Here is a 12,456-nt window from a genome sequence, read left to right as displayed (position 1 = left end):
GGTGTTCAGTAAGTATTTGTATAATGAACCAAAGAAAAAATCAGGTCCCTGGTGACCCAGGTCTACATGTACTCAGTGGAAAACTGGGGCTACCCAGGACCCTTGGTTGGTTGAAAAGTTAAAATAATCTTGAAGTGGGTGTGAAATACTGCAGAAGTTGGAGGGCCTGGATAAAGGCTAGGGAGGGGACTCCTCCCACCAGGCAGCCTCAAGGCCGAATTAGCAAGAGACGAGGCACTGGGGAAAGCTCTGGGGTCCCAGTTGCCAAGGTACTCGCAGCTCCGAAGAGATGCGGACGCAGAATACCAGCTCCGCCCAAGATCGCCTGGGTCCCGCCGCGGCCTTTAAAGGCCCACCACGTGGCCGCGCGTCCGGCCTAGTCCGGAGGCGGTGCCCAAGTGGCGCCTGCGCAGTGCCTAGTAGAGGGGTTGGGGTTCCGAGAAAAGGCGTTGGGAGAGGAAGGGGAGGCTGCTTGAGGTGGGAGGCCGTGGGAGGAGTCGGCTCCTTATGCAAATCACAGCGGCGCGCGCGTGGTCGGGAGGCGGAGCTTGCGATGCAAAGCCAGGTCCGTCCCGCGAACCGCGAGGGGGCGGGCCGCAACCCTCGGCCTCTTTCCGCGAGCGCTGACGTCGCCGACGTGGTGTTTAAAAACGGCCGCGCAGGCGCAGTGAGCCCAAATGCGAACTTAGGCTGTTACACAACTGCTGGGGTCTGTTCTCGCCGCCCGCCGGGCAGTCTGGCAGCGTCGCCGTCGTGGTAGCAGCCTCAGCGGTTTCTGGAGTCTCGGGCCCACAGCCGCCTCCGCTTACGTGCGCCTCCTCGAGCCTCCGGGGTCCCCGTTCGCCCGTACAGGCCGGTTCACCGTCTGCGTCTCCCCCACGCCGCCTCACAGTCCACCGCGCTCGTCGCTCCGGGCCGACATGAGTGGGGACCACCTCCACAACGATTCCCAGGTACTTACTGCCCGGCCTGACCCCGGAGGCCCGGGACCCCGGCCCGACCGTCCCGCAACCCCAGGCGCAGGCCCCGGCATCAGCCCCGGTCCCGCCGCTTTGACAGGCCGGAGCCCCCGGCGAGGGGCAGTCCGCCGGAGGAGATCGGCTCGCTAGGCCGCGAGCGAGGGCCACGAAGTTACAGTTCGAGGGGGGATGGCTGCCCTCTGAGGCCGTTCCCGGAGCCCGGTCCTCCCTGGGGGCGCAGGGTGGGCCAGGCCCCCGGCAGCGCGCGCTCGTCGCCGGAGGGGTGAAAGTGGCTGTTGTTTGATATTCTCTTTTTTTATTTTTCCAGATCGAAGCGGATTTCCGACTGAATGGTGAGTGTGCCCTCCCTGCTCCGACGCCGGAGCCCCCCAGCCGCCGGCCGCCTCCCCCGCGCCCTGCCGGTGCCGGGCAGAGGACAGACATGGCGTCCCAGAGACTAAGTCCCGGCTTCTCGCTCACCGGCCCCATTGTTCCCATCGGGCCGCCTCTGGACCCCCTTTCCGGGGACCCGAGCTCCCCCAGATCCAGGCTCTCCCAAGAGGGGACAACGGAGACCCCGTGTCGCCTGCCAGCGGGCCTGGGGCGGTCTTTCCGGGCCGGGATTCCTCTCGGGAAAGTCGCCTTGTCGACGGTCGGGACTTAGTCTCTGCGCCATTTTCTTTTTCTCTCCTCTCCTTTCTGTGCCTGTGTCTCTTTCTCTCCCTCCCTCGGCTCCTTCCTTGAGCTGCCGAGAACGAGCTTTCTGCAGAGCAGAGTCGTGTAAATCACATACTTCACTAGAGAGGGAAGGCTGGGGGACTGAATTATTATTATTTTTAAACTTTATTTTGGGGGTTATTCCCTTTCTACTTCATGTTTGTTTCCGTTTCTGCTTCCAGAATGAAAGATTTCCCTAGGCAACTGTTATTTATTTATTTATTTTTTGATAGGATGTTTATGATAGGAATTATGGTTCTAAAACTGAAGCCATCCTTTGTGGAGTTCTTCATATTTCCAGGTTGTTTTTCCCAAGTTACGTTCTTTGCAAAGAACGTTCTTAGTAGTACCTCCTCAAAGAAAGTTTGCAAGTTCTCTGTGGAACACCCAGTGTAAATGTTGGATTTTTAAAAAATTAAACTGTCAGTGACGGGAACTTTTCATTGTGGCCGAGGTTCCCAAAGCAGTGGTTTTTTTTTTTTTTTTTGGAAACTCAGTTTAGCGTACTTGTTGGAAGGAAAGATTGTTGAGCATCTCCTGTGGACCTGGTGTGTTGGCCTTTTCGTTTGGGCTATAGGGAGGGAAGAAAAAGATTTTATTTATTGAAACAAAAAATGTCCAGCACCCACTCCTGCTTCCTGTTCATTTTTTTTCACGAGTCACTGTTTTTCAGGAATCAAGAGCTAGCTTGTTTTTTCCAATTCTTTATGTTTTTGAGCCCTTTCAGCCAAATCAAGGCATTTATTCTTTGTGTATTTCCACTTCAGTTACCCAGGGAAGATTCCTCCAATGAAAAGCTCGTCCTTGCAGGCTTTCGAACAACCCTGTTGAAGGAGACAGTACCCTCTGTAATGTGCTGGGAATTCCCACTGATTTTGATGGTACATAATCCTGCTCAATTGAGTTTGGGTTCCGGGAACCTCTCCAATGGGAGAAGCTGATGAGTAGGTTTTCTAATGTAATCAGCAGTCCATCATGTTAGCCTGCTCTACTGAAAGCAACCTTATGTTCAGAGTTTGAAGTGGGGCATCCAGCAGGAAATGGTACTCAATCAGGAGAGAAGCTGGTTAAAGTATGGCATTTCTTGAGTACCAGATATGTGCCAAGCACTGTTTGTGCTTAGTGCTAGAGCTGATCCTGTAACCACTCCCTTGCTCTCGATTCAGTGTATTGGGGGAAACATAGTTAATTGTAAGGTAGATCCTGGGGCATATGTGTACCCAAAATGCTTTGGAGTATAGGGGACTTAATTTTGTCTGAGGGTGGGGAGATTTCTCGGAGGTGACTTTTGAGCTGGGGGTTGTGCAAGACTGGGTGCAGAGAATTGTCAGGTTGGAGTGTTTCTTAAGTATATTTAACCAACCTATCACTATTTTAAAAGAGGGAGGAGATGAGGCCTGCAGTTTAGAAAACCACAGTATAGACGTATTTCTTTGGGATACAGGGCAAAGAAAGGATGTGGCAGGTGAGAATGTAGGAAGTCCTTTTGACCTCGCTAGAGGAAGGTGGGATATTAACATAGAATGTATTCTTTTGCCTGTCAGGCTATGCTGAGTAGGTAATATAAGTGATGAAATAAAGTTTAGCCCCTTTTTTCTTGTGAGAAAGTTAACTTACATGGTTCTCACCTAAGTCACATGTGAATGATTGTCAGCTGATTAGGTTATTGACCTTTAGTGCAATTTTTATAGAGGCTCAAGTAGTCTGCCTGTGTTGACTTTTAGAATGTGTTGGTTTACATTTAATAGCAATAATAGCTAGTATTTATTGAATACTGTAAGGCATGAATCTCAGCTCTTTCCATGGGTCATCTAATTAAATGTAATCCTTGGAAGGATCTTTAGAGTTAGGTTCTGTTATCTCTGTTTTGTAGATGAGGAAACTGAGACTTTGGTGTATTTACTAGCTTACCCAAGGGCAGTGAGTTGGCCACTCTAAATCCCATGAGCTGAACCACTATGCTAGAGTGATACTATGTGATACTAGCATGAAAACATAAAAAGCCACACATCTCTGTTTTCTTACAGCACTTAAAAAAAAAGAGCGAGGGAAGGAAAGGTTTGATAATTTGTCATTTAGTTTTTATCTAAACATGCTTGTTCAAGAGAAAAAGCGCTTTTAACCGTCTGCCTGCCTCCATAAGGGTCTGACACTGGTGTAATAATTCTTTGTGAATATTGTCTGGAAGATGTGGTGTAACGGCGCTTGCTGTCTCAAGTAATACATTGTTAACCAGTGATTGATTTATGCAACTATGAAAGACACTTTTAAAAAAGTAGAAATCAATGTTTAATTATTCTCAGACATGTCATTATTGAACTTTGTATTAAGAAGAGTTCATTTAAGCATGATTTTAAGTGGGTCTAACCCATCTTACAGATTAACTGTTCAAGTTCATGTATTAAAATCAAACATATCTCATTTTGTCTGCCCTCATCCCTAAGATACAAAAGATCTCTCCCCACACACACACCCTTTGGAGCTCATTCTTCACAATATTTAAAAATTGTAGCTGTATGTAATTTAGAACATTATGGCCCATAATCAACTGCTGAGAAAATCTGTTGTTTATATTTAAAATACTGACAGTGAGGAATTTCAGGAGCAGAAACCATATCTTTTCCCTAGTGAAAAGACTTCCTAAGTGTTGGTAGAACTAACTGTAGTGAGGCTGAGTCATTATTACAGTACTATACAGGCTGCCTAGCTATCTGTAGAATTGATAAATGGTAATACCAGGTTAAAGTTTTAGCAATTATTTTGCTGTTTCAGAGGTCTTGACGTTTTTGCCTGTCTACTATGGAGATACGGAGTTCTCCCCCATTTGACCCCCTTAGCAAAGCACAATACCTGACTCCATCAGTGTTTAAGAAATGCTGTTTGAGATCATGGTTTGACATTATCTTTTGCTGACTGGTGGCTTAATGGAATCAAATTAGATGAGGGTAATTAAATATGAATTGTTTCTGATGCTAAAAGATAGTTCTTCTGTGCTGTTGGGTATGGGTTGGAATGGGTGGTGAGAAAGCCGATTGGGGTGGGTGAATTTCAGATAGCTGATGATGTGGCTGTCTGAAAATTGCCATTACATTTTTAAAACTGAAAAGTGATGGTACCACCAAATGAAATCTGCAACATCCTCAGACACAATCAGGAAATACTTAAACATTGGGCTCTAGGGTGGTTGTCTTTTATTACATTACAGCTGGACTCTTTGAGGCACCTTTTTTAGGATTAGTGAGTTGCTAGGATCTTTATATACTACACTTTGACATAAAACAAAGTTGCTTGTCAACATGTGTTTTTTAGATTACTAGCATATTATATCTCACAAACAAATTTAAGGCTCAGATTGGGTGTTTCTGGTAATAACAAGAAAACCCAGGCATTACTAAAAGAATCAGCTTGAATATTCGTGGCTGGAAAGGTGCAAACTACATAATATAGCTAACAGTAACAGTCACTGACACTCCTGCTTTTCTTTGGTTCAGTAGATAGAGTAAAATGGAAAATAGGAATCCAAGGTCAGTCCTCAAATCTCATCTTAACCAGTAACAGAAAAAAAAAATCAAGTCTGACTTTTTCCCCTTGCTGTCAGCATAAAGAAGTGGAATTGAAAAAAAAAAAAAAAAAAAAAAAAGATGGGGAATTGAGAGAGTTTCAAAAGACATTCATTAGGTTGTTCAGATTATTAAATAACATGTCCTAAAGTTTATATTCCAGAATTGGACTGTGAGGTTTTTTGTTTTGCTTGTTTTCAGTGCGTGTGTGGGATGTGGAAGTGAAAAAAAAAAAAAAAAGGTCTGCCTTTTAACATACAGCTGTGTAGCTGTGCTATATATTATTATAGTAACAGTTGTCACCTGCTGCTAGTGGTATGGGAAATGATTCTGTTGTACTTTCTGGATGCGTATCATTTTAGAAGATTTCAGATTATACTAAAACCATGTTATTTCATATTAGTTGGACATGAATGTATATCTACATGACACGTCATTGACAACTTTTGCCATCTTTTTAGTGCAAAGTAAAACTGATATTCTTCAAATCCAAAGTCGTTTCCCCAGAAGTGTGTTTTCCGAAGGATTGCATCTTTCCCATGTGAAACTATGTCAAACTCCAATAAACTGGGTTCACTTGGGAAAATGAATTCAGGTGTAATTAGTTTGAATGAAGCTGTGGAAATGTTTGAAATAAGTGTTTCGACCTTAGACCTGGAGGTTTAAAAAAAAAAAAAAACTCTTGAAAGAATAGTAAAATATATTGAATGTGAAGGTGAGAGTCAGTTGGGTGAATTTTCTGTGTTGTGTAGTTTAGATTATCTGACTCTCCCTTAATTATTTTGAAACCATTAACTTTGCATAATAAGAGCATTTAGGCAAACAGTTGACAAATGGGTTTCTTAAGGTAAAGAGTTTAGAGACTTCCAAAGTAGCCCTTAAGAAGTGAATGGGTATTGTGTTTAAAGGAGGCTTTCAGATTGTGTTTAAACTTCGAGTAGCAATATTTGGAACAGGTCTTTTCTCCCCATTTCCAAGCCTTGGAAACCTGAAGTTTGAGCAGCAGCTTTCTATCCCCATGGCTCCAGGCCAATAGCTGCAGTAGAAAATCTAAAATACAGGCCAGGGCTTGGAATAATTAGCATTTTGCCAACCCCCACCCTCCCTGTCACCTGCCTATCTAGACATGGACAGTATGTGCTGGGTTGATAGCATAGGGCCTGGAAAGGGTGGAGGGGGATACAGATTAGGGCAGGATAGGCAAAGTTTGATTGGGTGTTGGGGGGAGCTTGTAGAGGAATGTCTGTTAGATATTAATGGTATTTTGGTGGTGTTATAAGAAATGGTTCGTAGTTTGCCGAAATGATTTAATAGTAAATAGATATTGTTGAGCATTTTTATTCTGTGTGTATAAGAAAGATCCTAAATATTTTTCGAACTGGGAGAGAAGTGATGTTATTGATGTCTCATGCATATTTCTGGAGTATATAGATCATATCAACTTTGGCCATCTGTATCAAAATTTGTGTTAACTTTACAAATTTTGTCTGTCTTTATTAATGTGTGTCATTTATGTCTCTCAAAGAAATTCCAAGGGAAGTAGGCAACTTGTAATTGTAACTTCTTTTTTTTTTCCTTTTTTTTTTGGTAGGGGGTTGGGGGAACAGGGTTTCACTTTGTTGCCCAGGCTGGAGTGCAGTAGTGTGATCTCAGTTAACTGCAACATCTGCCCCCTGGGCTCAAGCAATCCCACCTCAGCCTCCCAAGTAGCTAGAACTATAGGTGCACGCCACAATGCCAGGTTAATTTTTGTATTTTTTGTAGAGATGAGGTTTCTTGCTATGTTGCCTAGGCTTGTCTTGAACCCCTGGGCTCAAGCAACCTGCCCACCTTAGCCTCTCAAAGTGCTCACACGCCTGACCCTTAATTTCTTTTTGTTTGGTATTCATTTTTAATTTGTCTTAAGCTTCTAGTTTCACTCACTTATCTCTCTGCTACCTTCATCCTTATGTACTTTAGAATTTTTCTGAAACATGTAATAAATATTTTAATTTACCATCTCCCTTCTACCATTCCCATCAGATTTGGGGTGGAGAGGCATCTCTACCAGGTCATTAATTCCTCTGTGAGCTTTTGAAATTAACTTTTTTGTTTCTGTGGATTCAAGGAACCTAAGAACACAGTTCATTAGCATTCCTAAGAATCACCTAGGTAAGCTCCAACAAATGATGTTAAAGCAGTCTGCATTTTTAGGGACTTTAGATCTCCTGTATTTGTTGTTGTAAATAATTATGTTGAAAAAAAAAAATTCAACAGATCCCTGGGTATTCTGACATTTTCCTGTTGGTTTTTTTTTTTTTGAGACCGAGCCTCGCACTGTCACTCAGGTTGTGAAGTGGCGAGATCTCGGCTCACTGCAATCTTCACCTCCTGGGTTCAAGCAATTCTCCTGCCTCAGCCTCCCTAGTAGCTGGAACTACAGGCGTGTGCCACCACGCCCAGCTAATTTTTTTTTTTGTATTTTTAGTAGATGGGGCTTCACGATGTTGGCCAGGATGGTCTCCATCCCTTGACCTCGTGATCTGCTCGCCTCAGCCTGCCAAAGTACTGGGATTACAGGCGTGAGCCACTGTGCCTGGGATTTTCCTGTATTTTAAAAACAAAACAAAACCAGCCAGCACGTGGTCCCATTATTCTTTATATATATATATAAATATATATTTATGTATATATCAATTGATATTCTTTATATCTATCTATCTATCTATCTATCTATCTATCTATCTATATATTTTTTAAGCACACCCTAGCAAAAATAGATGCCTAGAACTTTTCTTGGCTGTTAGAGTTTCAAAAAAAAGTTCTTCGTTGAAGATTAGTCCTCCACTAGAATAGTGTACCCTTTTGCCATTTAGTAGGAGTCCAGATTTTAATCTTGCTATCATACATGTATGAATGCCCAGATTTATAAAGCTTTGTTAGGTATTTTACTGATTGTGCAGGAGACTAGTAGGTTTCAGGATCGTTGTCATTTATGGATCTTATTGGCTAAGACCCATTAATTAACCTGACTCCAGTAAGTTAGCCCCTTTATTTCCTTGTAGTTGGCTATCTCAGCTCTTGTCTAGCAGCAGAAGTGGGATGAAGGAAACTAATTTTGAAAACTCACTAGGCACCACATTTTTATGTGCATTAAATCTTAATTGAATGAAGATAGTATAGATTGCATAGGCTTATTGGAAGAACCAGAGACCAGGAAAGGAAACTTTTTTTTTTTTCTTTTTACCCTTTATCCCTTTTCTTGTCCCCTTTTTGATAACATGCTGCCTTGGTCCAGATTCTGGAAACCCCAAGTTTGGTAAGCTTCTAGTACAGATGTCACAGCCTGCCCTTGATTGTCTGCTGGTAGAGATAGCGTGGACCCTTTGTGGAATGTTAGGTCTAGGATATAGCTGGTGAAGAGGGAGGGTATGAGGAGATAGAGTAGCTGTGGTAAAATAGAAAATTGGTGTAGGATTCAGAAAAATCTCGATTTTCTTACTATGAAATGTGGCCTGGCCACTGAACCTTGTTTTCCTTGTTTTCTCATCTATAAGCAAGGATAATATTTATGTTTCACTATGAGAATTAGATATGTATATGAAAGTGCCTCTCTGTTCTCATTGTAAAATGTAAACTTTGATCAGATAGCTTCTATTCTCAACTGGATCTTTATTTGGAATATTAGGTTTGAAATAGTGATTGATGTTGGGGAGTCTGTCTTTCATTGCTTTTCCATTAAAGTTTTAAATCTTGACGTTTACACAGTGAATTGTAACATGTAACTAGTGTTGTTGAGTCTTTACCTAATTAAATCACCATAGCCTACACTGATCTCTTCCAATTACAGAGCAGTCACTGTAAAGTAAAAGGTGTCTTCATATCTAGGTTTGAGCTAAGTAGGAGCCAAATGTACTGGCTTCTACTTTTCTAAGAATGAGTTTAAGGCAAAGTGGTAATTGCTAAAAGAACTTCTAGCAGTACAGAAGATGAACTTGGAAATGAAAGAAGTCTGTTGATGTGACTGATTTCTCAGCCATTTAATATAATTATGGATTTTCTATTAAAAGTAACCTGACCCTTACTTTGTCAATGCATTTAATAAAATGCCAAGTTCATTATTTGTTAATTTTTTTTTAAACCACAGAATTCAGTATGTCTTGTGTCAGCATATTTTTTCAAAGGCCACTATTTTACCTCTGCCCCAGAACATTTTAAAATTAAACAGAAGTCTCAAAGCACCTGAGAATTAACTTCAAATTTTTATTTATTCAAATGGTTGCTTAAAGTGACCAACTTAGTTTTCTTTGAAATAGTAATTCCTGGGAATAAGAATACCATAAATAATATAATAAAGCTTATGTGTGAGAATTTACTAGCAAATGTCATGTTAACAGTTGTGCATGAGTATAGGCATTTGGGAGATTCCATGAAAAAAATTTATAAAGTCAGAAGAAATTTCAGTAATGGCTCATAAGTCTAGCTGATGCTGAATACTGAATTGCCTTGAATTTGTTATTTTGGAAGTGCTACTTAAAGGAAATAAACGAAAGTCATTTAAGGATGTGTTCACTAATGTCCATTAGATTTAAGCCTAATGGATCTTAGTAGAGATCTTCTGCCATTCAGCAAAAGGATTATCACAGAAGCATCACAACAGGCGCAGACTTATATTCAATTAAAAGTAGGCATGAGAAAATAATTTTGTAGTATAGAAATTACAGAACAGGGCCTAATTTTAAAGAGTCTTCAAAGATAAGTGCTTAAAGAGATAAACATGTTAGGAAAAATATAGTTCATAAAGTATATAGGAAAAAAACTCTGGGAAGATGACTATTTGTTAATGCTCTGCAGATATGTTGCCCTTGGTATACAAGGAATATGCCCACAATAGGGTTGGATTTAAAAGTCTTCAAAGCTTTGGTCTCTCTTTCTTCCATTTTCCTCTGATACAGAATGAATCATCTCCCACCTCCCGACCCTCCTCTACACCCCCACCACTTCATAATAGAGATTTAAAGGGAATTTAAATTTGAGTTCTTGAGCTACTGCTCAAGGGCTAGGTCTTTGAGCAAGTTACTATCAGAGCCTTAGTTCTTCACCTATAAAGCAGGTTTAATACGTACCTTACAACATTGAGGATTAAAGAGCATGTGAGGATTACTTTATGAAAGATGAAGCTTAGAACAGAATTTTTAGTTCCTTGCCAATCCTTAAAACAAAAAAACAAAAAACACCTTTTTCAGAAATTGCTTTATTAGTCTTTTGTACAAAGGGAACATCTTTAATTTCTTTAAATTTGGGCATATATGTATTGTGAAATTTTAACCAAGCTGGAGGGGTCACTAGGGAGCCTTGAGTATGATACTATTGCTATAACTCTTAGACAGGCTGGCTCAGGAGGGTACTGACTTGCTTTGACTTTGTGGCAACTTAAGTTGCCCAGTGAAAATCACTTGCTGTGTACACCACTTTGTTTCTCATACCTTAAATTGTAGATTAAAAATATTTGGGTCAGGCCTGGAAGCTCATGTCTGTAATCCCAGCACTTTGGGAGGCTGAGATGGGCAGATCACCTGAGCCCAGGAGTTCAAGATCAGCCTGGGCAATGTGGGAAAGACCTGTCTCAACAAAAAATACAAAAATTAGTGTCTTGGTGCACGCCTGTAGTCCCAGGTAGTTAGGAGGCTGAGGTGGAAGGATTGCTTGAGCCCCAGGAGGTGGAGGTTGCAGTGAGCTGTAAGCATGCCACTGTACCTGCTCCATCTTGGGCAACAGAGTGAGACTCTGTCTCAAAAAAAAAAAATAATAATTATCATCTTTGGCAGTGATTAAGTTTCCCCTTTCACACTTGGGATGGTGCAATGTTTGGCAGTCTACTTAGGAAGCTAAAAATTTCCTGTTTAATTATAAATGGAAAAGTTTAGGTTGCCATATTCATTCATACAAACATTCAGAAAGTGAATATCTGTTGTTAGACACAGATGAACAAGACAGACCCACATGCCTCTCAGGATCAACTTTGAAATTAGTAAGTTGTAGGTATATATTAGTCACTTCCTCTGTTGAGATTTTTCATTAGGCCTCAATACAAAGGCACCTGTCATATAACATGAATAGGAACTGGAGGTACTTTCTGGCAGTTAATATTTCACTATCAGTGCAAGAGAGTAACGTCTCCATTTAGTCCCAATCCAGAGTCCCCCCCACTCCCTAAAGAAATTAGAGACCCAGGACCTTGGATTTCCAAACTCTTATTACTTAAAGTGTTACGAGGGCCGGGCGCGGTTGCTCAAGCCTGTAATCCCAGCACTTTGGGAGGCCGAGGCGGGTGGATCACGAGGTCAAGAGATTGAGACCATCCTGGTCAACATGGTGAAACCCCGTCTCTACTAAAAATACAAAAAATTAGCTGGGCATGGTGGTGCGTGCCTGTAATCCCAGCTACTCAGGAGGCCGAGGCAGGAGAATTGCCTGAACCCAGGAGGCGGAGGTTGCGGTGAGCCGAGATCGCACCATTGCACTCCAGCCTGGGTAACAAGAGCGAAACTCCGTCTCAAAAAAAAAAAAAAAAAAAGTGTTACGAAAAATGGTTTTTTAGTATACCCATGTACCCATTAAACCTTTTCTCCTGAAATAGGCAAAAAGATTAAGTTCTGTATTTTTATTTTCCGTTTTCTTTTTGTATCAGACACCTGTGTTGCTTGAATTTTAGAAAAATAGTTTTCACATTTCCTAAACAGGTAGATTGTCAGAATGACTAGAAATGTTCACATTCTATGTGACAAATCGTGACAGTAGCTAATTCAAGTATTTGAAGTAATAAATCCTTGAACTGAATTGATTGAAATAAAGAATTTGAAATCACCATCTTCACATATTTGAAGAACTAATATCTTAGAGAATAGACTACTTAAAGTCCTGAGAAACTAATTTTATGAAACGATTTAAATATTATTGCCTTTTCCTAATCCATGAAGTATCTTAATATTGGTAATACATAAAAGCTGTTAAAGCTCTTCAGAGAAAGGTGCAGAGTACATAGTGGTATTAGTTACAGTTATTTGAATACTAGAATAGTGATTGGGACAAAATGTTAGATTTACTGTGCCTTAATCTTACAATCTGTGCATTTTTTCAGGAATGGATACAATGTTAGTAGTTCTTACTATTTAATATCAAAAATGAAGAAACAAGAGCTTCTTGGGAATTGACTGTAGCTCAGGATCTATTTCTTAATA

At 41.3% G+C, this 12,456-nt stretch overlaps 1 protein-coding gene and 1 long non-coding RNA gene across 2 annotated transcripts in view; both read left to right on the top strand.

The window, feature by feature from the left end:
• The first annotated feature begins 666 nt into the window (after window positions 1-666).
• The window catches only part of TOP1 (DNA topoisomerase I), a 95,152-nt gene continuing 83,362 nt past the window's right edge, over window positions 667-12,456 (top strand). Inside the window, exons 1-2 of the mRNA XM_032294939.1 lie at window positions 667-953; window positions 1,288-1,312. Of these exons, the coding sequence (XP_032150830.1) occupies window positions 921-953; window positions 1,288-1,312 (58 nt within the window). The 5' untranslated portion in view covers window positions 667-920. The remainder of the gene's footprint in view (window positions 954-1,287; window positions 1,313-12,456) is intronic.
• LOC116562677 lies at window positions 10,066-12,098 on the top strand. The gene is made up of 2 exons (XR_004274051.1): window positions 10,066-11,481; window positions 11,794-12,098. It is a non-coding gene; the product is annotated as an uncharacterized LOC116562677 (long non-coding RNA).

Source organism: Sapajus apella, unplaced genomic scaffold (assembly GCF_009761245.1).
Source record: "Sapajus apella isolate SASKATOON/1434 unplaced genomic scaffold, GSC_monkey_1.0 scaffold33, whole genome shotgun sequence".
Taxonomy (NCBI): Eukaryota; Metazoa; Chordata; class Mammalia; order Primates; family Cebidae; genus Sapajus; species Sapajus apella.
This window is presented reverse-complemented; position numbering and strand designations above follow the sequence as displayed.